Source organism: Sus scrofa, chromosome 13 (assembly GCF_054392235.1).
Source record: "Sus scrofa isolate SSC_HxYL_T2T_F1_AM1 chromosome 13, Sscrofa_HxYL_maternal_Yorkshire_Landrace_v2.0, whole genome shotgun sequence".
NCBI classification, from domain to species: Eukaryota; Metazoa; Chordata; class Mammalia; order Artiodactyla; family Suidae; genus Sus; species Sus scrofa.
In genome coordinates, this window is record NC_139395.1 from 87,349,368 (window position 1) to 87,376,973 (window position 27,606).

General features: G+C 58.0%; 3 protein-coding genes and 1 long non-coding RNA gene across 54 annotated transcripts in view; 1 reads left to right on the top strand and 3 right to left on the bottom strand.

Moving 5' to 3' along the window:
- The window catches only part of MGLL (monoglyceride lipase), a 194,160-nt gene extending 181,116 nt beyond the window's left edge, over positions 1 to 13,044 (top strand). For 4 of the 6 annotated variants that reach the window (XM_084986679.1, XM_084986677.1, XM_084986678.1 and 1 more), the window contains 3 exons: positions 992 to 1,081; positions 8,400 to 8,615; positions 10,502 to 13,044. In XM_084986679.1, the coding sequence (XP_084842805.1) occupies positions 992 to 1,081; positions 8,400 to 8,615; positions 10,502 to 10,627 (432 nt within the window). In that variant the 3' untranslated portion in view covers positions 10,628 to 13,044. 6 annotated transcript variants of the gene reach the window in all.
- LOC146397449 (uncharacterized) lies at positions 122 to 10,059 on the bottom strand. Its single transcript, XR_014823903.1, has 3 exons — positions 9,922 to 10,059; positions 3,387 to 3,460; positions 122 to 672 (listed from the first exon to the last, which is right to left on the bottom strand). It is a non-coding gene; the product is annotated as an uncharacterized LOC146397449 (long non-coding RNA).
- On the bottom strand, positions 12,171 to 23,282 carry ABTB1 (ankyrin repeat and BTB domain containing 1). Of its 45 annotated transcripts, none has more exons than XM_021069446.2 (12): positions 23,174 to 23,282; positions 22,171 to 22,233; positions 22,036 to 22,091; positions 21,172 to 21,313; positions 20,894 to 21,053; positions 20,768 to 20,813; positions 20,467 to 20,562; positions 20,257 to 20,375; positions 19,945 to 20,040; positions 19,690 to 19,857; positions 18,731 to 18,931; positions 12,171 to 16,138 (listed from the first exon to the last, which is right to left on the bottom strand). In XM_021069446.2, exons 1-12 carry the CDS (start codon positions 23,227 to 23,229, stop codon positions 15,983 to 15,985), a joined length of 1,359 nt encoding a protein of 452 aa, XP_020925105.1. In that variant the 5' UTR covers positions 23,230 to 23,282; the 3' UTR covers positions 12,171 to 15,982. The 45 variants fall into 45 exon arrangements, with proteins under 45 accessions (XP_020925105.1, XP_020925107.1, XP_084845748.1 ...); XM_021069448.2 differs by having other exon boundaries at positions 12,171 to 17,279; XM_084989622.1 differs by having other exon boundaries at positions 21,172 to 21,366.
- A 112-nt stretch (positions 23,283 to 23,394) lies between these two features.
- The window catches only part of PODXL2 (podocalyxin like 2), a 43,653-nt gene continuing 39,441 nt past the window's right edge, over positions 23,395 to 27,606 (bottom strand). For both annotated transcript variants that reach the window (XM_003358547.5, XM_013982020.3), the window contains 4 exons: positions 26,873 to 27,029; positions 26,475 to 26,536; positions 24,283 to 24,462; positions 23,395 to 23,773 (listed from right to left, as the gene is read on the bottom strand). In XM_003358547.5, coding sequence (XP_003358595.4) covers positions 23,561 to 23,773; positions 24,283 to 24,462; positions 26,475 to 26,536; positions 26,873 to 27,029 — 612 coding nt within the window. In that variant the 3' untranslated portion in view covers positions 23,395 to 23,560. The remainder of the gene's footprint in view (positions 23,774 to 24,282; positions 24,463 to 26,474; positions 26,537 to 26,872; positions 27,030 to 27,606) is intronic.

The following is a 27,606-nucleotide window of genomic DNA, read 5'->3' on the forward strand; positions in this document are numbered from 1 at the left end:
GTGCCCAACACCCCAAAGATTGTTACTGGGTGGACATGAGTGCCCTCGCCCCCTTCCTGGGTGCCAAGGGGACAGCACCTCTCCACTCTGTGACAGGCGCCTTCAACACAACCAAGAATTCTCTGCTCACCACCTTCCGTGTGATTCTAATCTCACCACCTCCCGTGTGATTCTAATTTCAGCATTTCACAGCTCACTTTTGAAATAGCATCTTTCATCCCGGGTGTCTGCACAGCAGAAATGGGAACAGCACCCCTCTGCAGGCATAAGTGTGAGATCCAGGTTCATGCTTTTCCTGGGTAAACACCAGACCCAACAGGAGGCGGGGGTGGCAAGGCCTGGACTGGAATTGGGTCACATTCGAATAACATGTTGTAAGCACCTACTGTGTGCTGGTGCCTTTGCACAGCGTGGTTCCATTGGTGGCTTAGGAAACAGGTCCAGCAATGTCCTGATTTGTGTGCATGTGCCTGTGCAGCACAGCCAGGAGTCTGATGTCCCTCTGCCCCGAGTCTAATCAGTCTGCTGATTCTGCTTCCCAAGGCAATCCACAACTTGTGTCTCATCAGAAGGGTCCTGCCTGCTCTCAGGTGACTGGGTGCTTCTGCTCCTGCTGTGCCTCTGGGATCCTCTGAGAAGTGGCTTGTGCACAAGTGCTCAGCTGCGCAGCTTCTGCAAATAATTCAAAATCAGTCACTACCCATGAGTGACTGTGGGGAAGATGGCTGCACAGAATTGGGAGCAGCAAGCCAGCCTGGTATCCCACTATCACCATGTGGCCACCTCTCGCCCGGCTCCCCACAGCAGCCAGAGCCAGACCAGTGAGGCTGTCTGGTTAGAGCGAGGAGGGCCTTGGGCGGGGCCTGGTAACAGGCCTGGCTGATGTCCATTCCAGGGTGTCACCTTCTTTAATGACTGTAGCTGCCCTAGGGGGCAGAGCTCGGGGTGGGGGAGCACACACTGTTCTCACATTCTTTCCCTTCCTGCCTAGATCCTTGCTGCGAAAGTGCTCAACCTTGTCCTGCCAAACATGTCCCTGGGCCGGATTGACGCCAGCGTGCTCTCCAGGAATAAAACAGAGGTGAGTATTCTAAACCCTGGACCAGCGGGAGCGGTTGGGGCTGGAAGGCAGAAGCCAGGTTGGGAGACCTGGGTTTTAGCTCCACTGTACGTCTTTACCACCATCCCATCAAGGCTTTGCAAAGTGATGGGGTCATGAGGATGTGTGAGATGCTGGGTGGCTTCAGGATGGGGTAGGAAGGGGTGGGTGGTGCTGCTAGCCATGCGCAGACGTGCAGAGGAGCTGACCAGATGGAGCTGTGTGTGTGTCAGCCAGGTCTCTTTTGCTTGTAAGTGACAGAAACCCAATTCGTAGTGATTTGAGCAAAAAGAGGGATTTGCTGGTGACTGTAACTGAAGGCAGTAGGCATGGCTGGATCCAGGGGCTCAGAGTCATATTCACCATCTGTCTCTCTCCACCTCTGATATGCCCTGGTTTGGTCTCATTCCCAACTGAGCTTTTCCCAAGTGGAGGTAAAGCTGGTCATCAGCAGCTTTACATGAGCAACCCCAGTGAAAAGGCAACCCCTCTTTCCAACCAAAGTCTCAGGGCTGGTTCTTATTGGCTCATTGTCTGAGCCTTGGTTATTTGCTTAGGCTTGAGAGCAGAGAAGAGTGGACCCTGGAAAGTGGAGCAGGCACCAGTGTCCAGTGGCCCTGGTTTCCTTGGGGCCTGTGCACTCAGACTCTTACTCCGTTACAGAATTTCGTCTCCTGCCCTGGGAGACACTCAGAGAGCAGCACCTAAATGGAGTCACACCTGTAGGAGGGGACATTCATGACCAGGGCTCAGAACTCCCAGAGATAGCTGTTTATGAGCCAGGTTTGCGTGGGACTTGGGATGGGGGTCCTGAGGCCTATGGCGGCCCGGAGCGTAGACAGGCTGCCCTTGTCTTCCATATTCCTTCTGAATTTTAACTTAACCTCATTTTAAAAACTCCCTCTCAAAGTCACATTGTGGAGCCAGATTTGACCCACCAGGATCAAGAATATTTGAGTAAAGAAAAAAGATTTTCCCTTCCAAAGGCATATTTGTGAGGTAAAAGGGCATATCAGGACCCAGCAAGACTGGGCTGAGGCATGGGTGAAGCCAACCTTAAACCCATGTCACAGATGAGGAAACTAAGGCTCGGAGGTTGCATCACCAGTCAGGGTCCCAGCTGGGGTTTGAAGCTCTTGACTCAAGTCCATGCTGGGGTGCCTCCATCTAGATATTGGTTTCCAGATTTGGGATTCTGGTCGGTGCAATCCGGGGCCCAGATTCTGGTCCTGTCACAGCCAAGTCATGGCTTTGTCTTAAATGTGCAGCTGCCAGGAAGGCCCTGTGGTGCCTTCTCTGCAGCAGCGGTGCTGAGACACAGAAGTTAGGGGGGTCCCAGCTTTGAGGTCTTTGAGAGGAAACATCGAGGTGTAAATCCCAGGTGTTTCTCCCACTACTGGAAAGTCCACTGGCGAAGAGGAAGGAACAAAGGAAATGAAATGGTTCCAAACACTTTTTGTTTGAAAATAGCAAATTTCAGAGCTTCTCTCTTCTTTTCAAAATAATGGAAAATTTCATTGAAGGCCTTATGAAAACAGAAGTGTCTGAATCTACAGCAGGCTCCTCCTCCTCTGCTCACCCCTGCCCATGGTCGCACACCCTCACATTTCAGGTTTCTGTCTCATCAGGGAAACCGGGTGCTGCCTTAGGAACACTAATAAGTTTCTCTGAGGGGATGGTGGCTGGTCAGCCTGAAGGCTGGACTCCTGTGGAAAGATGTGACAGAAGGGGTTTCAGCCATCCTGTTCCTGAGTCCCCTGTCAACACTCTGACATAGCAGTGCCCAGGGGGAAATGTGTTCAGGGGAGGCAACTTCCGAATCTAGCAGGGGTGTCTTGGGGCACTTCTTTAGCTAAGACGTTGCTCCTGGAACCCTACAGCCATGAAGCCTCAGAAAGAGAAGAGCCATTTGCCTAACAGGCTCACGGAGGCAGGACCTGCAGGAAGGGGCTGCAGGCTGGGATGGGGGCCAGCTCCTGGGAACATTCTCTAGGGAAGCACGCTGGCTCTGCCAGCCCAGTGTCAAAGGCAAGATGTTTGGGGTTTGCGGTGGCGGCCAGGATTGTCAGCATGGTGTCTTCCTTTGGCAGCATCACCTCACAGCCGAGGGCATGCAGACATAACACTCTCTGGGTGTGGGGGAGAAAAGGCAAAATGCCTGGAAGCATCTCAACACCTTCCAGTGTAGCACCATTGCAGCCCTCCATCTCACCACAGTGAGAAATCAGTCTTGATACCAGTATTTGCATTTGCAGACATTTGGGCCCAGAGAGGGCAAGTCACTTACCCAAGGACACACAGCTGCTGAGTAAGGATTTGAGCCCAGGTCTCTCAACTCCAAGCCTTGGCTCTGAAGTGCTCCTGGGAACAAAGAAATTGCTACTTGGCATTTTTTACATTTGTCTACGCATTCAGAGTCCCTGATCAGAACACTAAAGTAACTGATGGATTAATTATTCTACTCTCAGCATAGGGTGTTTTGGAATGCGATGCATCTTTCCCACTCTGAAAAGCCTGGAATGTTCTAAATATTTCTCCAGTCACAGCTGATGGAGGGAGGGTTGAGGACCTCACGAAGCCTGCACACCATGGATAGTCATCCAGTCTCTCAGTCTTTGCCCCATTCTCCTTCCAAGTGCCATCCTCTGCCATGGGACGTCCACTATTTATTTGTTGAGGCCGTTTGCCTTCTGGACCCAGGGCTATATTCTCCACAATTGTGCTGGGTGCCCTCCAAGCACATCCTGGCTGGTTTACACTCAGGCCAGTGGCCATATGGCTGGTTTATACTCATACCTGTTCCGTGCACCCAGAGAGCCGACCAGAGAGGCCACTGCCGGCTTTCATTTCTGGCCCCCCATGCAGGGTGTCCTGTGTCCTCAGGGATCAGCCTCCCTGCTCCCTGTCTGTCTTCTGCTCACGTAGCTGGAGGCCATGTGCCCATGGCCCTTGGCAGACTCCTGTCAGCTCGTGGAAGGCTTTGCTCTCTGAGGCTTTTGACTAATTATAACTGTGGCTAAAGATAGGCCCAGCCTCCCTCAGAGCCCCTTTGAGACCTCTGATTACCCTCCAGGACGCCCATTGGCTTAGCTGCTTGTGCTTTGTGAGCTGCCATCTTCATAGTTTGTATCCTCACAGAAGACTCGCCTGATCATTTACCAATGTCTTAAAACATAGCAAGCCTCACAGCTCGGCACACCGAGGGCAGCTGGTGGGGGAGCCAGTGAGGGGTCTGCCACTTTCCAGCACCCTGCACGTTGGGGTTCTTTGACCTACCCCCACCCCATGTTCCATGCTTGCTCCCAACCCTACTCCCATGGCTGGCTCTAAGCACAAAAGAGGCAGGTCCCTGGGGTCAGCAGCTGAATGGCAGCAGGAAAGCCAGGAACTGTGTTGAGAGACTATCAGGGGTAGTTCCAGCTGCCAGACCCAAGATATAGTAAGGCACCCATTCTGTAGGCCCATCCAGCTTCCCTCCTGAACACCTTCCCAGGGTCTAGCAAGAAAGCAGGAGCACAACCTGGCAAAGCCTCTTGGGAGCACCAATGGTGACCTCAAGGCAGGCTGGGACCTGGGGGTTGAAGTCCTATTTACATGTGGATCAGATCTGACTGACTTGTGGAGGCCCAGGATACTGGCTGAGCAGATGCCAGCCCTGGACAGTTCTCTGACCACAGGGGTCACCTGCCCAGGGGATGTGGTGTGGCCAGAAGTCCTGAGCCAGACAAGAGCCATCAGAAACAAGGACCTGCAGTTTTATTTTGGGCAGAAGGAAGACTAGTCAGGTTAGCCACGTGTATGTAAACTGTCACTTAATTGTGGGCATGTGAATCCTTTTCCTAAGAATTACTTGTCTGGCTCAGGACTTTTGGCCCCCCACTTGGGCACCTGTGCCGGGGGTCATTGCTGGGAGGTGGGAAGTCTCGTGTGGGAAGGCACGTGCCTGTGTTCAGAGGACCCACCAGCCCCCATTCCTTGGCAGGCCGAGAAGGGCGGCAGCCTCTGGGGCCCACGAGTCACTTCATCTGTCAGGCCCAGATGTCTGTACCCTCATGAGGTATGCCCCCCTCTCTCCTCGCCATCCAAGCCCACAGAACTCACTTTACTTTCCCTTCTCTAGATACCACAGCAGAGTGAATGGTTAAGGATGCTGAGGATAGGGCCTGACTGCCTGTTATTATCCTGGCTCTGTCTTTACTTGCTGTGTAACTTTGGGCAACTCACCCAACCTCTCTGAGCCTCAGTCTCTTCATATATAAAATGAAATGATAATAGTCCCCCTGTAGGGTTCCTATAAAGATTCAACAAGCAAGTACAAGTAAGGTGCTTAGTACAGAGGTAAGGGCTCAGTAGTAATTATTTCTAATACTATTCTAATTAAAAATAACTTTTAATCCATCCCAGAACAGATCTTTAAAAAAAATAGGTCAAGATGGAGTTCCTGCTGTGGTGCAGTGGGTTAAGGATCTAGCGTAGGTCACAGTTGTGGCTTGGATCTGATCCCTGGCTTGGGAATTTCCATATGCTGTGGATGTGGCTGAAAAAAAAATTAGATCAAGAGATTTGACTGTGGGGGTGATGCCTAGATTTTGCTCAACCAGGACTTTAAGGAAACTCCAGCTGCTGGCTGCTTCCTATGCTTTAGGGCAGAGATTCTTCACCAGTCAGCTGCCAGTTGGCGCAGTCCCAACTGTTGAGTTCGACCTTGCTGGGAGTCCCTCAGCCTGGCAGGAAGGTGCCAGGAGAGGCTGGGACTTGGGGAGGAGCCTCCCTCCTTCCTGATGGGAGGAACCAAGGCCAAGGAGCCCCCAGCTGCCCTGGCTTCCTGTGTCAGGTTCACTGAGCCTCCCGGTGTCCTCTGGGGCGCATCCACCCATCACTCCCATTTTGCAGACCAGCAGACTGAGTTCAGGAGGGAAGAGCCCTGTCCAGGTCACACCACAGGGAAATGTCAGGGCTGGGTGATCTATCTCACAGGCTTCAGCTGACACCCTCCCCACCTCTGCCAAGAAGAAAGACTTCATGCCTCAGCTGGTGGATGCACCCCAGAGGCATGTGGAGCAAAGATGCCCTAGCTTGGACCTGGGTCCAGAGCCTCTCGCTGATGTGCCCGCCCATGGCTATGCTCCAGAAATGGGGGTGGGGGGTGTGAGAAATTGCCGAAGACCAGGGCCTTTTTGTGTGTTCCGAGATTAGTGATTCATGAGCTGTTGTGAGAAATAACTCAGAGGGTCCCAACCTTGACCCAGCTCCAACAGTGACTTCTCCCCAAACCCTGGGGTTATGGCTGGTCACTTGGGACCTTGGGACCTCTGAGCCTCATTTCCCAGTAAGAAGTGGACATGCCCTTCCTTCCTGGCCAGTGTGACTGGCGCCAGGGCCTGCCCTTTCCCCGACACAGCTGGTAGCTGCCCCAAGGTCCAGGACAGGCCATTGTGTACCCAGACATGGGCAATGAAGGAGCCTAAAGCAGGAAGCCTCTTGGGCCGTCAGAGCAATTAACCTGGAGCCCTCTCCAGGTCTGTAGGCAGCACCAGGCTGCTCAGGAAGGAGGTCTCCTGGGCTCTGGCCCTGGTCATTCACAGGGATATCCTTCAGGATCAGGTTGGGGGGCTGCTGGGGCCCACCCGCTAAGAGGTAGAGACCCAGCACTGTGGCTGAACCAGGAAAGAAGCTTAGCATCTTATTGTGCCTTCCGGGGGTGCAGCACTCATCCGTGGGGCCCCAGCTCTGTGCCTGCCCCAGTCTGTTCTGGCCTGTGGGAGGAGGGGACAAATCCTGGACCATGGGCACACAGCATGCTCACATCCCATTAGCCAGAATCTGGTTGTGTGACCACAACAAGCTGCAAAGGAGGCTGGGAGTGCAGCCTTTCTTCTGGGGTATTGTGTTCCAAGGAGTTGCCTGGGGTTCTCTGGGGGAGTACAGGGCCTAGGGTGACAAATAACAGGAGGTTCCTTTGCAAAACAGGGTGATGAGAGCCATTCCCCACCAGCTGCTCATGAGGCTATGTGGGCTGGTGCCAAGATCATAGGAGGTGCCTAGCAGTGCTCCCTATTCCTGTTTGTTGTCCCGGCATGGACGCTGCCGGGCAGTGTCTGTGCCAATCAGCAGGCTGCTGTCACCATTGCCCTTTTGGGAACAGTTCCCTGAGGACCCGAGCTCAGGGCTCTCGGGGCCCTACCTACTCCTGGGTAGGCCTCCTTGCAGACTGGGAATGAGCCTCTGCTGCAGCCGTGCTGCCCCTGCTGCCTCATCCTCTCAGGCCCAAACAGATGGCTGGCCTGCAGGACTCACGCCAGCTCAGCAGCAGGAAGTGGCAGAACTTCCTCGTGTGGCCTTTCACAAATGGTCTCTTTGCCTGCTCGGTCCCCACAGGAGGGATCGGTGGTGGAGGGTGGCCTGGGATGGCCCATCCCCCCTCCATGTGGATCTGGAACCATGGCCAAGGCCCTGCAGGGTGGTAACAGGAGATGGGGACCCCCTCTTGGGGAGTAACAGGGAAACACAGTGGACACACAGGCAGCTGACTCTGTACTCATCCCTGTGGCCCCTCTGCTCCCTCACCCATCCTGATACCACACGGCCCTTCTGTAGCTGAGAACCTGCTGGCAAGGACGAGGGAAGTGAGCGAGGATGCAGCCCGGGCTCTGACCTGCCCGCAGAGGCCTGGGAGAGCTCTGGAGAGGTCTGCAGCCATGCACCCCATCTCAGCCCATAGCAAGTAGGCAGCTTCCTATCCCCTCAGGGTGAGATGGTGAAGCCAAAAACCATGGTCAGGGCCAGGGGAGCCCCACAAAAATCTGGGTCAGATTCTGAGCCGCCGGCAGGCTGAGAAGAGTGGACCCCGCCTCTGGGCACGTCTCATAGAGGGGCAGACCCAGCAGGCACAGAGGGGCAGCTGCTGGAACCACAGAAACCCAGGCCTGCCCCCAGCTTCACGTCCTTCCCAGTCCATCATCACCACTGGGGCCAGGATCCCCACCCTCCCCAACCAGGTGACACCAGGTCAGGGGAGACAGATCAGAGGAAACAAAATCCACTCAGACTAAGGCCAAAACACCTTCAGAGCTGTTCCTGTGGGAAATCATCAAAGCAAACATATACTGCCACTTGTAGAAAAAAGTACTAATTGTCACCATAGCTGGCGTGAGGCACATGCACACCCGGAGGGCACAGGATGGCCTGGAAGCAGAGGCACCTGAGGCAATGTGCAGAGCTTGTCCAGGGCCAGCCACCAGCTGACTTGGGGTCAGTTGTCCAGGCCAGAGCAGGACTGACTGGGCCTCTTCCCTCCCAGGTGGACCTCTACAATGCAGATCCACTTATCTGCCGGGCAGGACTGAAAGTGTGCTTCGGCATCCAGCTGCTCAATGCCGTTTCACGGGTGGAGCGGGCCCTGCCCAAGCTGACCTTGCCCTTCCTGCTGCTCCAGGGCTCTGCTGACCGCCTGTGCGACAGCAGAGGGGCCTACCTGCTCATGGAGTCCGCCAAGAGCCAGGACAAGACACTGAAGGTGAGCAGCACCCCGGGGCAGGGGAGGGTGGCAACTTGATCCCCTGCAGGCCACCCCAGGTGCCTTGGGAAGGGACCAGTCTGGTCCTGCTGGAGACGGACCCCAGGAACACAAGGTGTTTGCTGATCCTAAGGGGGCAGCGGGTCGCTAGCTGGGGGTTCACACCATGAATGTGGAAGGGAGGGAGGTCACTTGGGAATGTTGAGGTCAGGGCCTCTCCAGAGAGCAGAGGCACATCAGGCCCCGCAGGATGGGAAGTGTTGTCTGGGTGGAGAAGCTTGTGTGGTCTGGCTGGACTGAAGATCCTGGCTAGAGGGACAGAGGGAGCAGTAGCATCTGCTGTGTCCCTATCAAGGGGCTTTGAGCCTGGCACTGGCCCTGCATGGGCAGCTGGGCTCACCGCAGCCCCAGGCACATGTGGAGACAGATATGTCCCTGGCTCTGCTCCTCAGCCTAGGTATAGACAAGTGGATGCCCTGATCCAGGGCCACCTCCCACTAGGTTACAGGGACACAGGCAGCTCCACAGCTGCCAGCCTGCTGGGTGAGGGGCCAGGGTTGAGCTCCTGCCCCGTCCCCTATCGCTCTGTGCTCACAAAGACTCACATCTTGCCTTCAGCCAAGAATGGGGGACACTGGAACAGCACCCCCACCAGGGGAGACTCAGGTGCAGAGAGGAGGACAAGGAGGAAAATGTTCTTTTTGCCACTGGAGATGGTGACAGTGAAGTGGCTCTGGAGCCATGAGTCCCACATTGACCAACTTGTCCATTTGAAACTTGGAGAAAGAATTGAAAGCAGGGCCTCAAAGACAGACATGTTCACAGCAGCACAGTTCAGAGTAGTCACAAGGTGGAAGCACCCCAGGGGTCCACCGAGGGAGAGTGAGGAACAGTGGACCGAGGGTGAGGAACAGTGGACCGAGGGTGAGGAACAGTGGACCCTCCATGCAACAGAAGGTTGCTCCACCATGACAAGGAAGAAGCTCTGACACCTGCTGCAAATGGATGAGTCCTGAGCACATTCTTCTCAGTGGAATTAGCCACACAAAGGACGGATGCTCTGTGATTCTGCATGTAAGCTACGTGTAAAGCAGCCACAAGCCCTAGAAATAGAAAGCAGAATGGTGCTTGCCAAAGGCTAGGAAGAGGGGAATTGAACGTTTCAGTTTGCAGGATGAGAGTGTTGTAGGCCCGCGTGAAGGTCCTTAGTATGCTGCTGAGCCGTACAGTTCAACAATGCTTAAGATGGCAAATTTCATGTTACATGATTTTTACTGTAGTTTAAAAAAAATAAATTTGGAGATACCTGTTAGAGATTCCCGGAAATGGCATGGAGGCAGGTGGCTACACACGTACAGTGTTCAGAGGGAGATCTGCTTGGGGTACAGATCCTGAGTCATCAGTACATGGGTGGTTTTGACAGCCAGGGGCCTGGACGTGGTCACTGGGGAGAGAGGGAGAAAGAGGTCTGACCACACCTGGGCCATGCCATTGGGCAGCCCAGGAGGGTGGCATGGTGCAGCCTCAACCATAAGGCAGGAAGAGGGCCGGGAAGGTCAAAAGCCATGGAAACCACATGAAGAAGGTGTTTCTAGAAGGTTACACAGTCCATTTTTGAATGATGCTGAGAAGACACATCCAAGCATCATGAACATGGTCCGTGGCAACAGTAGGGCCATGGGGCAGGGTCGGGGAGGGGGGTGTGGAGCATGAGTGTCAGACCAAGCAGGCCTGGGAGGTTTAAGGGGGGACCTGCCAAAAAAGTGTTAGGACAGTTTAATTACTTGGAATACCACCCCACAACAAGGCCTTGGCACACGAGGAAGGGGGTCCTCTCCATCCCCTGCCCCGTCACCTGCCTGACTTCCTGTCTCTCTCAATTGCAGATTTATGAGGGTGCCTACCACATTCTCCACAAAGAGCTTCCTGAGGTGACCGATTCCGTCTTCCGTGAGATAAATACATGGGTCTCCCAAAGGACAGCGGCTATGGGGACAGGGTCCCCACCCTGAGCGCCATGGCCAGTGGCAGGCCACAGTCAGGGAAGCGGGCAAAGGAGGGGCAGGAGCTGGCTTCTCAGATGTGGCTCGCCAAAAAAACAAAAACCACGAATTAGAGGAATCCCCAGCACAGTTTACTAAAAAACAAAAACAAGACAATCCTGTCACATATCAGGCTGTCCGCCTGAATCTGCCTTACGGGGTGGACATGTGATGCAGAAATAGAAGGTCTCAGACCTCTGAGAGAGCAGAGCCCGCCCCGCCTCCTTTCCGCAGGTCGTCACCAGGCAGCAATAAGGGAGGGCCGTGCCCTCCCCACCCACCCCAGGGCCTGGGCGGGCCGTTCTCAGGCCGTGGGGCATGGGGTGGCATCCACTCCCTGGGCAGATGCCGTGCCCACTGAGACCCAGAAAATACCCGCACCTTCTTAATATGCTCCCCACCCCCGCCCAAGTCATGTCTGCTCCTTGTCTTGGGAGCCGGGGTGGGCTGGGGGCAGTGGGGCTAGGAGCCCAAGGAGAAGTTGCGGGCCTCTACGTGAGGCCTCAGGGTAGCCTTTCCCCGCTGCCTGGTGTTAGCTGACAGTGATGTTGCTAGTGGAGTGGCTGATATGTAACGTGTGCTCTGAAGCAGGGGTTTGAAGGCGTGGACGCCTGACACCCCCTGTAGCCCTGAGAGCTCGGTGGGGCTGGCCTGTCCTGGGTCCTCCTGCCTGGCCTTGGCACAGCTGGCGGCACAGCTACCTCTGGTGGCCAGAGAGAGTCCCAACGTGGCAGCCTTGCCCACAGCTGCAGGCCTGAGTCCCCAGCAGCCCTCCTGGCTTTCTTGGTGCCGAGCCTGCCCCCAGCCCCTGGCCCTCACTTGTGCCAGCAATAAACAAGTCCCTGCCCACCCACGGTACTTTCACTTTTAGATGAGGCCCCATTGCAGGTGTGATCATGGGGGGTGCAGAGCTGCTGGGGGCCTTGAACCCATGGAAGGTGCAGTCCTGAGGCCCCAAGGCCCCAGTGAGGCCTCTGCCCTGCCGGGCCCTCTGACACGGAACCTGAAGGCCTGGGCTCCCCCCATGGCAGCAGGAGTTGCTGCCCTGCCCACACCCTGTGCCTCCGGGCTGGCTCTGGGTCCACCCTCAGGGACCCTCAGGGAAGGGTGTGCTTGAGGGGGTCTCTGTGCTCTTCTGCCCCTGACCTTTGGGAGGGAGAGGCCCCCAGGCACTCACCCTGGGAACAGGGCCCAGGTCCCCATAGAGAGTGCTTTGTCGCCCCTTCTTATTTCTCTGGCGTCTCTTTGGAGGAGGAAAAGTGTAGACAATGCACTGAGTGAGGTGAGCCTGCCTGGTCAGCAGGGCAGCCTTGAGGAGGTTTCTGCTCCTGGGCCAAAGCAACAGCAGGAACTCCATCACAAACCCCAAACCGCCAGATGCCCCGCAGCCAGACCTGGAATTGTCGCCGAGCTGTGCCAACACAGGTCACGGGAGTCCCCACACCTCCCGCCCTGCCTCTCCCAAAAGCATGCATGGCAAGGCCATTTCCCAAATTAAATACCAGGCATGTGGTTTGACCAGGAATCTTTCAATGCATGAATTTATTTATATGGAAGCCCTTACAGAGACTTAGTTGCATTTACAGATCTGGTTAAAGAATTGCCTGTATTGAAAAGGAATGTTATTTGAACAGGACTGTTTCCTAGCCTGGGGTCGGGCAGGGGGCACAGTCTGGCGGCTGCCATGCGTCTGGAAGCCACACCTTCCCATCCTTGCTGCCCAGCGAATCTAGAATTGAGGTCATCCTCAATGATGGCGGCTCCATGCTGGTCAGCTGCTACCTGCCAGCATGTGGTTGTCTGTGTGAGCGTCAGGGCCCTGCCTGCGCCGTGGTGCAGGGAATCTGGGTTTGGGAAGGAAGCCGGTCACGCACAGCCTGGCCTCGAGATGAAGAGAGGACAGAGGCCAGGGAGGGGCCCTGGACATGCAGTTATGGTGGTTGCACACTGCCAAATTGCACCTGGGTGGACAGATGTGCTGATGGGGCCCCTGGTTCCAGGCCCACCTGTGAGCTCCACACCACCCTGTAACTCAGAGGCCCTGCTGGGCACGCGGAAATGGTTTCATGCCTGAACATCTTTGTAGGAAAAGATGCTGCCTGCAGCCACTGGAGGCTCTATCCCACCGGGGTTGCTTTCCAGCGGTGGAGGTTGGGTGGGCATTGGTGACCACAGCTTTTCCTCAGTCCTGGAAGCCCCCTGCAGGGCCCCACCCTCCCTTTTCTTTCCCTCACAAATTATTAACGTAAAACCATTAGGATCACAAGGATTTTGTTACCGCCACTGCAGCCCAGCCACATGCTATGTGTAGGACGCTTGTATCAGCTTAGACCACTTAAGGACCAGCACACGCCACATCTAGTTCTAATAAACCAGATGTTTTCTGATGGTGTTGTCTGCCTGTCTGTCTGATCTGACTATATAACATCCCCTGAGGAGAGACCAGCGGCCTTTTGTGAGGCCACAGTGGGATATGTTTGGGCTGGCTGCCCAGTACTCACAGGATACCCACGGGTGTGTGGATGTGGCTGTCTCCCCCACGGAGCAGGCCCCACACCGGCATTCTCACAGACTCCCATGTGGACTTGCCACAGATCCAGAAACCAGCTCTGATCCTCCCCTGCATGTGGCCCCACCTCCACCATCTCCACCCAATGTGGGGCCCCTGCTCTCCCACGGCTTGGGCTGGGCTCTGGACACCCTCCTGACTGCTCTGTCCCAGCAGCAGGTCCTGTTGGCCCCACCTCCAAAGCGTGTACACCACTGGCCACCATGGCACCAGGGCTCTGCTTCCCTCGTGCCCCGTGGCCACAGCAGCCTCCTCAGGGCACCTGGTTTCCCTGCTTGTGTCAGCCTTTTCCCGCACAGCGGCTGGAGGGGGTGTTCACTGGGTTGCCTGGTGGCCCCTCCCATGGTCCATCTCACTCAGATCAGGCACAGCCCGTGGCCCCCACCTTCACTCCCCCTTCCTCCCTTGTCCACTGGCCGCCACGCCAGCCACTCAGTGGAGCCTCTTTGACCACCCTGTCTAGTCACCCTGCCTCCCCCTCAGCAACATGGTCAGTGCCGTCTGCTGCAACGGTGTTCTGTGGACCCTAGGTAGCTCTGCTCCCCACAGCTGAGCTGCAGGAGGTAGGTCCTCCATCAGACTTCTGTCTGGTTTCCAGGGGTCCCTGATAAATACCTGTCCAGGGAGACAGAGGAGAGGGGCTGAGCTTGGCACCTGGCTTGTGGGCACAGAGCCCACTCCATGATGTGCACGCCTAACAGGGCCTCACCTCAAAAGGCCCACTGGGTTGAATGCTTTACTGTTGCTGAATCGACATTCTCAGTCACTTTGTGCATCCATCCTCCTCCTGAGTTCATGGACCATCTTCTCCATCACAGCCCTGAACTCTCAGGTATATTGCCTGTCTCCATGTCACTTAGTTCTTCTGGGATTTTACTTGTTCCTTTATCTGGAACGCATTCCTCTTTTTGGCCTCATTTTGTCTACATTGCTGTTGGTATTTGTGCTCGGTGGGTTATGTTTCTCGTCCTTGGAGAAGTGGGCTCTGTAGGAGGGTCCCATGTGTCCCAGCAGTGCCCTCCACTCTTGTCACCCAAGCCACATGCTCTAGAGTCCTGGTCAAGAGGGCTGCTTTGTCCTTCTGCTGTGGGGGGCTGGCTCTGTAGGTAGTCTGCTGGGCTTGGTTGGTCCTGGTCTGTTGGTTGCCAGCCTCTGTCTTGTGCAGATGCTGCTAGTTATTGGGACCTGGTCACAAGGGAGCTGCAGGACCCCAGCAGAACCCTGGGGCTAGTGCTGGCTCACTGGTGGGTGGAGCCAGGATCCCCCAGACTGGGCTGCTGCCCCCCAGCTGGCAGGTAAAGTTCAGTCCTGGCGTTAGAGCTGGACCACTGGCAGGTAGGGCTGGATCCTGGAGTCTGCCTGAAGGGCCCAGGGACCCCAGAGCTTGTTTCAGTTGCTGGTGGGGGATGTGGGGTCCAGGGTGTCTGGATGGTCCTGTTGGCTTTTGGGTAGGCAGGACCTTGGCCTCAGGGCAGGGTCTGGCCTATTGTGGGATCTGGTTTTCTTGCTTCTGGTGTCTGCCCCCTGGTGGTTGAGGCCAGCATAACAGCTTGTGTTAGCCTGCCCACGGGTAGGGGCCGCTGGTGCTACCTTTGGTGGGGTGGAAGGATGGAGGCCAGGTCTGTGTCCCCAGGGTGAGCCCCCACTCCCTGGGAACCTCTCAGGACAGCAGGTGGGTTTGGTCCATGCTCCTGAGGAGTGACAGCTTCTGACCTGGGCCCCGGGCACCTGGGGCTTTGTGTGACCTTCAGGGAAGGAGTCTGTTTCCTGTTCTGCCCCGGGGGCTGGTCTTCCCTGCAGGACCCCGGACTGGGGGCCCGACGTAAGCCCAGAGTTGTCACCCCGCAGGCTAATGTTCTCCAGTCTCTGGTCGTCACTGGGGCTTGGTTGTATCACGAGGTTGCCCCCACACCATCCACCTGGTTCCTCCTGTTGTAGGAGGAGGGGCGAGAGGATGGTCCTGTCCTGGATGTCCCTGTGTCCCTGGGGATGGCCCAGGTGAGGGCCTAGCTTCGCACGGGAAGGGGTTCAGGAGCGAGTCATGCAATGTGAGCGTGCGCTTGTTAGGGATGCACAGTCCACAGGTGGATGTGGGGCCAAGTGAGCGCAGACCCGGGTGTTTATGGTCTGGGTAATTTCACAGGCTAATACGTGGGACCATCATTCCAGCTATTTGGGCAAAGAGGTGGGGTTTCCAGGAATCGGGCCACCGCCACTTTTTGGTCTTGTATGGTCTGCCTGGGAAGGTCCTGGCACCTGTGGGCCTGTGGTTTGGTGCATCACAGTGAGTGTTTGTTGAGGTTCAAGGTCGATGGGAGGTGGAACCTTCTCCACCTTGGCCCTGCTTGATTCTAACCTGAGTTTTCTCAATGGCTGTGTAAGGTTGTGCCCTGACCCTCTCCCTCCTGGCTCACTTCTTTTTGTTTTTAGTTTCTAGAAGGTTTCTGGCCTTTTCCTTGATGTTTGTTCTGCAGGTAGTTGTAGTTTGAGTGTGCTCTCGGAGGAGGTGAGATTATGGAGGAGGGGAGCTCCTGGAGGATATGAGTTCAGACCTTTCTGCTCCACCACCTTGCCCGCTCTCCTACGATGACTTCTGATGAATTTTCCATCATTTGGGCAGAGGTGGCCCTGCTCCCATGTGGAGGCCGCTGGGTGGATGTAGCCCTGAAAGATGGTCTGCTCCCCAGGCCCTTGCTCTCCTTACGTCCTGAGCCTGGTGGGTGGCACGTGGGCAGAGTCCTTCCTGGGCTGACCCTTCATCCTGAGCACATCCATGGACTATAGGCACTCCTGCTGAGGGCCTGTCCTTTGGCAGGTGCTGTGCAGCCCTGCAGCTGCCCCCAGAACCAGGGTGGGTGACACAGTTTGCCTAATCTCGGAGCAGGAAGAGACAGTGGTGCGCCAGGTAGGCTCTGCAGGAGACGAGAAGGGGTACGTCTGAGGGGGGCTCAGGGCTAGATGGAGGAAGGGAGTACAGGTTGGTCCCCAAAGTGCGACTTTGAGGAACTGGGGGCACCCACAGCAGGTTGGCATGTGGAGAGCACCACAGCCCTGGCTGGAAGGGCATCAGGAGCCTCGGGTGGAGGACATGGCCATGAGCAGACAGAGGCTGGAAGGAGGGGCAGTGCCCCCTTGCTGCCCCGAAGTTCTGAGTTTGTGGCTTCCAGCCTGTGGACCTGGGTGGCTGCTCCCACTCCTGCCACAGGGTCTGCATTCCAGCCACAGGGAGGACAGGAAGGCAGCCTAAACCAAAGACCTCATCTACTTTCTGCTCAGGTCTGGAACCTGGTGGCCTGGCTACAGCTACCTGCAGGGAAGCTGGAAAATGAGCTGGGGCCCACAGCAGAGGAGGGGTTCAGACGCCAGGGAGAGACAGGCATCCAGTCCAGGTTTTCTGTGGGATACCTGGGTTCGGTGTCCACTGGGAGAGGCCAGCAGGCAGGCGAGAGCGAGCTGGGACCGAGGTTAGTGGGAAGGGGATGTGAAGACTGGACAGCGGCTACTACAGAGGCTCAGTGACAACTACCCTGAAGGCTAAAGGGTCAGGAGAACATGAGTGTCCATCTCCAAGACTCCACAAGTAAGAACAGGCTATGCCGTGTGCCTGGAACTGCTCACATTCCATCATCTCCAGGAAAGGAAGTTCAGATGAGGTTTGCTGAGGCCCCGCCCTGCTGGGGCCTCTTCAGCAGCAGTGCACTCTCCAGATGGCTGGTAATGCTGCCCCCATTGAGACCCATAAGGACACTGGGGCTCTGGCTGCTGTCTCCCAGGTTCCTGGTTCAGTGTAGGTGCCATGGGACTCTGGCTCTAAGCCCGTGGGGCTGTGGCGCCTGAGACTGGCTCCCAGCTCCAGGGCCTCTTCCTTCAGAAGCCCTCTGCCTGAGGCTGTGGTTCATCTTTCCCAAAGCCAGCAATTTAATTCAATGCCTTCAAAGGTCTGCTCCAGGAGCTAAGGCTGCCCCAGGCTGGGCAACCACTACCTCTGTGAGGGTGTCTTCATGCCTCTCTGGGGTCCTCCATCTGCAGCAGGAGGAGGTGGCACTGAAGGCTCTGTAGTTTTCCAGATAGAAAAATATAAGCTAAGCAAGCCCTTTTTTTTTTTTTTTTTTCCGGCAGGTGAGGAGTATTATATAGAATGGGTGAAAAAAATAGTTCAGGGGCACCAAAAATCTTAGTAGTCTAGGTAAGTGATATTTTAATGTGATGTTTTATTAAGTTAAAACTAATGGTGAATGAAATACTGACATTTCAAATAAACAAGCAGGATGACAGGGCTTCCCTTTTGCTCCCCTTTCCTCGAGGATTCAGCACAGCACCGTCATCTCTGACCTGCCCCACTGTTAGGGCTCTCCCCGGGTGGGGGTGGGGCACACAAGCCACCCTACACTCATTTTAAACACATGCTTTTTCTTTTCTGTTGTTGCTTATTTTGTCATTGGCTGGTCTATTTCTCCAAATGTGGAAAATCTGGGGATCCTGGGTTTGGGTAGAAATGCATATGATTCTTCCCAGTAAAATGCATGGAAATACTTTTTCCTTCAACGGTTATCACTCAGACACAGGCATAAGAGAAGCAGGCCCTGGGCTGAGGGCAGACAGTGGCTGGTGGGGTGGGGAGTGGAGGGAGTCATGCCGGGCCAGGTCCACTGGACCTGGGGTCTTGCCTCGCAGAACGCAGTCTGGTCTGAGGGCATGGGGACAGAACTGCTTGGAGTGGGTGCTAGAAGCACTCAGAGTCTGTTCTTAATTCTGGCCCCACTAAACCACCCAGAGCCACCAAGGGTGAGCAGGTGGGACACTCTAAGAGGAAACTCAGGGGGAAGCCCTGTCCCACCAGAAGGGCTGCAGGGCCCTCTCCCCACCAGCCCCAGGTGGTCCTGCTGGGAGTTCCCCAGGGCTCCCTGCCAGGGACACAGGCCCCCACAGTGAATTCAAGCTTTATTGCTGCAGGCTCTCCCACCTCCACCAGGCTGTTCTGTGCAGAGAAGCCAGCTCTGCCCAGGGAGACAGGCCTGGTGGGGGGAGATGACAGGGGAGGCCCTAAGAGACCTCCCCCACCTCAGTTTTCCCTGAGTGGTGCCCAGCCCCAGGGCCTCTAGGACTGGCTTGTGCTGGGGAAGGGGCCTCATCCCAAGGTGACCCTCCCAGGGGCCCCCAGGCACAAGGAGTGTGCGCTGGCGGGGGAGGGGGTGGACACCCTGAGCACACAACAGCCACATGTGCATTGGTCAGCACTCCAGGCCAATGGACACTAGCAGGTCCTCCAGCACCCGAAGCCGCTGCTGCGCCTGCTGCATGGCGCTGCAGGTCTGCACCGTGCTGCCCACGTGGAAGCGGATATCATCCACCAGTGGGATGGAATCTGTCTCCTGCCGGGCTGCCACAGCCGCTGCCTCCTCCCTCACAGCCTCCACGAAGTCGTCCTGCTCCACCAGCTGTGGACAGGCCAGTTTAGGGCATTCCTGATGCCAGCCCCCTCCCCACCCTGGGCCCACACCCACCTTCTCGATGACCTTGGCCATGTACTCAGTGCACTGGTCCTCCAGCCGTGCCAGGCGGAATAGCTTGGCCACACGCCACACACCCACCACACTGTCCTCATCCAGCAGCTGCGCCAGGCTGCGGCCACACAACTGCTTCAGGCCTGGCAACAGGTACATGTCAGCCATGCTCAGCACATCATAGGCCACCTCAGGTGGCAGCTGCAAGGGAAGAAGGGGGTGCAGAAAGACACCTGGAGACTGTTGGCGAGCTGGGGGCTCATGTCACAGGCCAGCTGGGCCTCAAGTCCCGAGGCCAGAGCCCACATTTCGCACCTGCCTTTTCGAGGCACAGCTTCCAGCTGCCTGAAGACCAGGACCAGAGGAAACCGCCTACCAGTATCCCCCTCCTCCTGAGGCAACTATGATGGGGACCCCATGGCTGGCAGCATCCACCACAAGCCCTTCAGGGAGTCAGTGTGCTGACCTTGCCCCAGGGCACACCAGGGCGACAAGATGGAGGGGATGATTCGGGGCCCTGTAAGCCACCTGCCCTGGGCACTAACCTCAGAGAGAAACCAGGAACAACAAACTCTTCCTCAGTTATTGTGTTTTGGGGCTTTTAAAAAAAAAAAAAAAACAAAAACTAGCCTGTGTGGCAGTGATGCTCACCCTCTGCTTCCTGCTGCCCTGTCTGTGGGGACGGCCTTAGGGCAGCTGAAGCAACCCCAACACCCTTGTGGGACTTTGAGGTGACTGTCCCCACCCCGCCTCTAGCTGGAGAACTTGGGCATCCCAGGTCGCTGATGCTGTCATTCCTGCTCTGGAACCTATCAAGGCCCCTCTACCTATAGAAAAGTCCCCATGGGGCCACACTCCCTTCCCCAGCACCACGGAGAACTGGCCCTAGAGCTGGGCGCTCCCCTTTGGAGCCCCGCGGCCTGCGACACCTCCCCTCCGCCCCCATCCGGTATACACACCTCCGTGTGGTCACTGTAGACATAGTACAGCACGTGGGTGAACACATCAGGTGAGATGCCGTGCAGGGTGATGGCCAGGAGGCTGCCCTGGGCCTCCAGCTGCTCATTCTCCTGGAAGTGGTCATCCAGCAGGGCCCGGAAGTAGTCACTGCGGCCGCAGAAGAAGGCCTAGGGGAAGCTGGGCTCAGGATGGGCGGGGACCTGGGCCCAGAGCTTAAGGCAGGGGTGGGAGTCCAGGGGGAGAAAGCTTGGCACCTTGTGACAGAGGAAGTTATAACCCTCCACTCGGAAGCAGACGTCAGGACAGCCATTGAAGCCATCGCAAGGGAAGGGCAGCTCCCAGAGATCACCCTGGGGGGCAGAGAGGAGGTGCCATCAGAGCAGGCGGGAGAAGGGACAGCAGCCGGCCCCAGCCAAGGGCCTGCTCTTGCTCACACCTGAAGGTGACCGCCGCCCCACCTGCAGATCCAGACACAGCACAGAACACAAGCCAGCAGTGTGGCTAGAAAAAAGGGAAGTGCCAGGCTTAGGTTTAAACCGCCGCCCCTTCCTAGGCAAGGTGCTCACCCGGAGCTCAGTGGGCAGGGCACAGTCCGCCAGCAGGGCCAGGTCCTCCCGCAGCCGTAAGTCTGCCTGCGGGGGCTCGATGGTCAGCACCTTCACGCACGTGCCTGGCTTGGAGGCCACTGCGGAGGGCAGAGCACAGCTTCAGGGCGCGGGGCAGCCCTGCCAATTCCTGCCCGCGGCCCTGGGCCTGAGGCTGGACACACAACTCACACTTGGCCTCCAGGTCACCTAGCAGGTCCCACAGCTGGCACTGCTTGGCCAGGCGCTCACAGTCGCTGACATGCTCCACACTGACATCCAGGCAGCCTGGGTGTGGGTGCAGCACGGGAGGGAGGCTCAGGGTCTGAACGGGACCCTGCTGCCTGGACAGAATTCCAGGAGGCAGTCCCTCTGCCCAGCCTGGCCCCAGGTGGGAAAAGCCAACCCAGGAGGTTGCTGAGGCTGCCCTGCACTGCAGGGGACAAGCACCTGGGTGTGCTGTGGCCCCTCCCTACCCAGACCCGGGGTTCACCTGTGTACAGGTACTGCAGCAGGGCGCCGAAGGCCACAGGGTTGATCTGTGGGCAGAGACTGCAGTCAGAGGCAGTCACTCAGCACAAGCCCCCTGCTGACCCCCGACCCCAAACCATGGACCCACCAGGGGGTGCCGAAGGACCACAACACTCTTGCCCTTCCACTTGGTGTCCAGCATGTTGGCGAAGTAGGCACTGCGAGCACCCAGGATGCAGCGGTGAGCCCGGAAAGACCTCCCATGCACCATGAAGACCACGTCACTGTGGATGCCCTGCTCCAGAAGCCTGGGGAGCAGTCCAGGGGTGCTCAGCAGTATGCCCCGCCCTCCTGCCCCCCAGCAGGGTGCCTGCGGTCCATAGGCCACACCCACTGCAGACCCACCAGGCAGGGCTGTCTCCTCACCGGAGCAGGAAGCTGTAGTAGTGATCCCGCCTCCTGCAGGACGTCACCTGCTTGTACTCACGCAAGGCCCGGCGAATGGCATCACTCTGCGCTCCATAGAGGCAGCGCTCACCATCAAAGGTGTTGGCCTCACAGCGGGCTCCTGGGAAAAGCATGGCTCTCCCATCAGCAGGGCCATGGGGCTGCCCCCTGCAGCTGGAGAGGGGCCAGGGGAAAGTCTCACCCAACACACACACACACACCAGCCAGGGCCCAAGCACGCCCAGACCACATGAGACAGAGAGCTCGGTGGCCAGCCCTGTTCTCTACAGACAGACTGTAAACAGATGGGCCCCTAGCTGAGGGGGTACTGAGGCTCCAGGACAGCGAAAACAGGTTAGCAATTGATGCCAGCCGCTCTGAAGAAAAACTAAGTAAGACGAAGAGTGACAGTGGTGGCAGGTGCCACAGATGGACTGTGACAGTGACAGGTGCAGAGGCCTAAACTAAACGAGAGCCACATGAGAACAAGGGAAAGGGCAGTCTGAGCAGGAGGAATGGCAACGGAAGAGGCCCTGAGGAACCAGGCCAGGCGGGAGGGGGAGTGTGGGTCTTGGGGAAGCTCCCAGCCTGACAGGGCATCCAGCTCCATGGCAGACGGGAAAGCCTGCACAAAGGGCAACAAACCATTGGTCAGGTGAAGGGGCAGCCTTGAGGCCAGAGGTGACATCAACTGCAGGGAGATGCTGAGCTGCTGGAAGCAGCACGCAGAACTAGTTCCCAAAGCAGAGCTAAAAGCACTTGCTGATGGGATGCAGGTGAAGGGGAGAGATCCAGAGCCACTGTGAACACCCGCATGCAGCCCCCCGCCCCCAACCCACTTACCATTGGCCAGCAGGTAGAGCACAAGTTCCTCATGGCCACAGAGGCAGGCATAGTACCTGAGGGGAAGGGACCCAGTGCTGTCAGGCCTGCAGCGCCACCAACCCTGACCACCCCTGCTCCCCCCACGGCACTCACAGCGGGGTGCTGTCCCACTTGTCCCGCACGTTCACCTCCACGTCACGCTGCTCTAGCAGATACCTGGGCAGGGAAGTCAGAGCTGAGTCAGGCCAGGTTCCTGGTCTGGAGAGCAAACCTTCAGGAGGGGAAGGAAGGAAGCCTCCCCAGGTGAGGGCGGGTGAGGGCTGAGCAGAACAGGAAAGGCACTTGAGACAAGGAGACCACGGAGTGGCAATGGGAAACCCAGCATCAGAGGCCCCAGAACTGAAGGGGCCTCTGGGCAGAAAGCCTTTGGGAAGGAGGAGAGGAAGGGGCCTCTGCCTCTGTGGGAGCCCTCTGGCTGCTTGGGGTGGCAAGGCCCAGCACGAGCTGCTGCAGGCATACTGGTGATGTGGAAATGACAAAAAGGTAGGTTCTAGAAGGTGGATGTCAGGAGACAGGGCAGCAGGTGGGGTGGGGAAGTGGGAATCAACAAGGGTGGTGATGGAGCCACCACAGAGGAGGAAGTGCCTTGGGGGAGACACCTGGGCCGACCTCAAGAGCGCTCCCAGCAGCATCACAAGTGGCACCTGCAGCGGGGGAGCTGTGCGGGTCAGGAATTGGCGAAGGTGGGCAGGTGCCTCCCATCCCAATCAGGCAGCCCACGGAGATGGCGACTGCAGCGCCCAGTCAGCTCTAGCCGCACTTGGGGAGTTTCCGAATCTCCGAGGACTAGAGACCCCAGCTCCGGGTCCACAGCGCATCAGAAACGAATCGCGGAGTCCCAGGCCGGCCCCCAGGGTCTGGCGCCCGGGCCCTTCTCTTCTCTCCGCGCTCTCCTCTCCTCCTCCGGGCGTTCTCGTCGCAGTACCTTCCTCCGGGACCCCCTGGAGGAGTCACGCCAGAGCTCCCCGATCCCCGGCTCCACCCCAGAGCACTGTGGCAACCTAGGCAGCCCTGCTTCGGCGTCTGGGCGCCCACGGGGGAAGGGTCTGCGGCGGGGTCACCCACCCGGCACCCTCCCGGGGCCAAGGGTCCTCACCGCACTCGGCCCACGTCCCCCTTCCTGCAGCTGGAGAACAGGTCGCACGTATCCATGGCGCGGACGGCCCGGACCCCCGCCAGGCGACCTCAGAGCCCCGGCCGGATATAAACACGCCCCGCCCCGCCCGGGCGCTCGGCAGCGGCGCCTGGCCCTCGGAGGACCGACTTGGGCGCGCTGCCCCGCCCCCACCCCAGCCCAGAGTAAGAACGAGTCGCTTAGGCGGACCACGGGCCGGCGTGCTCTCCCGGCGGCTTTAATAGGGTCCCGGGCGCCCCGCGGGGCGTCGGGTCGGGGGGGTGGGGGGTGCCGAGATGCGTCGAGAGTCACTGGAGGGGGAGGCAGAGGACCCCACGCCGAGGCCCGGGCCGGGCGGGGCTCAGCCCCTCACAGGTGCGTGTCCTCCTCAAACACGTCTGAGTCCTCGGGGTCACGCTTGCCCCCCATGAGCGCGCTCCATCCCCCCGGGCCGTTGACCGCGCCGCCGCCATTCAGGCTGGGCTGCTTCTCCTGCATCTCCGACTGGCTGTCGCTGGCCACGTCCAGCGTGGGGTTGTCGTGGCAGCCGTTCTCCACGAAGCGCAGCTCCTCGCCGTGCGACTGCGGCGGGAGGGGCGGCTGGGCGGGCGCGCCGGCCCCGCCGCCCCACATCCCTCCAGACCCTCCCTAGACAGGGGACCCCTGTCGGACCCTCGACGGACAGCGGACAGACAGCCCCTTCTGGTCCTGTAGCTCAACTCCTTTCTTAAAATGACCATTGACCCTTTACACTTATCAGCCTTGTGGCCTCCCTGACACCGTCTATCCCTCCACCACCCCAGAGACTCCTAGAAAATAAGGGAGGTGTGCACTGCCTGCACCCCACTCCCACCCCCAACCGGGGCGTCTGCAAGGCCGCCCTGCCCAGGAGGAACTGGGCCCACAACCCACACCTCCAGCATCTGACAACCAGGAGCTGGGCCCTGGACAAGGACTTCAACTCACAGTACCCACCCCCTAGTAACTGCCACCTCACTCACAAATAAGGACCCCAAGTTTCAGGTGCCCGGCTAGCTGGACCCCCTATACCACCCGGACCAGGCCCCCTGCCCACCCACCCTCACGCTCACCACGTGTTTCAGCTTGGGCAGCCGGCGCTGCCAGCAGTTATAGAGCAAGCCCAGCACGATGATGACCACACAGATGGCACCGATGACCACCAGCACCACAAAGAGCGTCCCGTAGTCACTGCGCACCTGGCTGGCCCGGGCCTGGCAGCTGCTTGTAGTGGAGTAGTTCTGGATGCCAATCTGGGGACAGGAGGGCCGGCTTCTGAGCTGAGGTCCTGGGGTACTAGGTCTCCCCAGATTGGAGCTCAGGGTGGGCAACATGCCTGGCCTGTGCTCACCAAGGACTCTGCCCACCTCCCTTCTCAGCCTTCCCTCACATACTGGCCTCAGCTCTGCCCACCCCAACTCTGCTTGTGCGGAGATCTGGCCCTAAATGGACTTGCAGGTAGCCTTAACCCCCACCCCCACCCCCACCGCCCCCAGGTCTGGCCCCATGCTGGCACAGTCCCAACCATCCCCCCACTTTGAAAAAAGACAAAGGCACCTGTGAGCCCCTCTCTTCACTTTTTCCACCACATACCCACCCATTCAGGCTCCTGAAACACTGCTTCCCCTGTGGGGGCAGGGGTGTTCTGCTATCATTCTGGCCATGTGAGCCAGAGAGTGTACAGGAGGCTGGGATGATCCACATCCCAGGCCATCCCCAGCCTCTTGGCTTCCTCCTCTGCTCACTGGAGTGGTCCCAATGTGACCAGCACCCTCCCACACAGCAGGCAGTCCTGGGCAGGCTGGCCTTCTCTGTCCAAGAGGCTGCTTTGTCCCAACTGGGCATCCCAGGTGGAGGGGAGCAGGAAATGTGAAGTGCCACCATCAGATGCCAGATGCCAGGGGGAGGGTGCTGTCTTCTGGCTCTGGGTGCAGAGACCTGGGAGGCCCCCTTTCTGCCACAGGCCCCCTTTCTAAGGCCAGGTACTAGCCCTTCTTCCTGTGAACCACCTATGTATTTCTAGTACTCTTCCCTACTCTTCAGTGCACATGCTAAATCTGCCACATACACTTCCAGACCCAGCATGCCTTTGGGCCAAGTCAGGCTCAATGAAGTGTTCAGTAAAGCCAGAATACTGAAGAGGGGAAGAGGCAGGAGGGTCTGTAGAAGGTTGAGCTCAAGTTTCCACCAGCACCTCCTCCCCCGCCCCCAGTTCATGAACCTCAAATCTGCCAACTTGGAACAGCTCTTGGTGGCCATCCAGGTGGTGCAGATACAGCCTCATGGTGAAAGGCCCAGGCTCTTGAGTCATTTAGGTCTAGTCCAAAGCCTGACTCTACTGCTCACTAGCTGTGCCATCTGGGGCGAGTCACCTCCCTGCTCTGGGCTTCAGCTCTCGTCTTAAATGGGGTATCAACAGTCCTCAACAGGGGCCTCGCTCATTGCCCACAATCCCTGGGTGATGGTGAAGGTGGGATGGGAGAACTGAATGAAATCTGGCTCTCAGCACCCAGTCTGTTTATCAAAACCCCAAACAGCCTCAGAGGCCATCCTTCTGCCCTGCACAGGCTAGATAAGGAGGCAGGACGCATGGGTCACTGGATAAGGAGGCAGGGCCCACAGTCACGCATGCCTCAACTCTGCCATCACACACTACAGGGCCCTGTTGACAGGCCCCTGGATTCCACAGTGAAAGGCAGGAGTCTGGGGGACACCAGGCTGTCCCCAAGGGAGGGGAGGAACTGAGGGTCTCCCCTTCAGGGAAGAGGCATCTGGAGCAGAGGCTGGCCAGCCTGTCTCCTTGGTCCAGGTCTCAGGGCCAGCCAGGCAGCCGGAACCAGTGTTCCCCCACCCCAGCTGACAGAGCACCAGCCAATCCCCAGCAGGGAGTGCCTGGTGATGATTTCTTTTGTGGTTTTGGAAACCATGTCACATCATTCCCACCTAGCCAACTTCTGCACAGCTCCTGGCCCAGACTTGTGCTTCTCCACTGTTGACCCAGAGAACTCCGCTTACCTTCCGACACACCCCACCAAGGTCCACTCCCCTGTGTCCTCCCGACCACTGCCCTCTGCAGCTTGGGTCTGCACCTGGCACCACATCACCTGTACCACGACTGGTAGCGCTGTGCTCCTTAGAGGGCTGGGTCTCAGTGACTGCAGCCAAGCCACTCAGGGCCCCTTCACGCCACAGCCTGCAACGCCCTCAGGGAAGGCAGCCCCGCCCCAGAGCTTCAGGGGTACAGGAGCATGGCCTGCACCCTTACCTCCACCAGGCTCCTGCGGATGCCACCCAGCATGGACAGGACGTCTTGAGTGGGCACCACCCCTGGGGAGACACCACCGTCAGCAGAGCGCGGCCGCTGCCCATCGGACCCTCCACCCAGACTCCCAACCTCCTCCTGTGCCCCAAGAACATGCAGACCATCCTGTACCTGCTTCCCACCCACTGGCTCACATGCAGATGCACAGATACCCACCATGCAACAGGTGTGGCCCCGGGGCGGCCTCTCCCACAGCCCTGCCCCCACTGTATCCATTTGGTCCAGGGGCCACCACCTCCTCTTCTCCAGAACCAACCAGGACTCAGCCCGCTGCCTTGTATCCCCACAAATGCCCTCCTGCAGCCTCCTGGGAGCTGCTGGGCCGGTGCTGCCCAGCTCACCCTGCTCGCCCACCAAGGTCATCAGAAGATGCTGCTCCTTCTCACTGGGCTTGCTCAGGGAGATGTGCCAGTCCCCATGGCGGCCACTGCCGTGGCGGGGCAGCACCTCCTCTACCAGGGCCAGGAGCTGCAGCCCTCGGTGCCGCCGGAACACCTCCTACAAGGGCAGAGAGAGCCCAGTACTTGGTGAGGGGTGGGCCCAGTGACCCTGCCTCTAGGCCCAGCACCCACAGGGGCCACTCAGGCTCCAGGGATTGTGGGAGAGGCTGTGAACTGAGCTTCGGGGGGACTGTGGGAGCAGCAAGATCTGCAGGCCTCCAGGCACCTCCTCCAGCCTTGGCCTCCCACCATGAGGGCACAGGGCCTGCCCAGGGCTACTCACAGGTGAGCTGGGGCACAGATTGCCCACCCGCAACAACACACCCAGGGAGTAGGCCAGCGTGTGGAGGACCAGGGGAGCCTACCCACGGGGCCTGAGTGTCCAGCTGTGCCACATGAGGGGTGTGGGGGGGGGAGGGGAGACAGAGTGCACAGCAATAAGGCCATCAAATAGCAGAAGAGGCAAGAGGCCACCTCCCCAAGCTCCCTTCGCCTGTCACTGGAGAGATGGTGCCCAAAGTTGAGGAGTCAAGAAAGACGCTTTTATACACATTGGTGGCAGCAGTGACTAGGAGAGGCTGTGGTGGGAAATGCTGGCAGCAGGGCGCAGAGGTGGGGGTGGGGTGCTGAGCAGA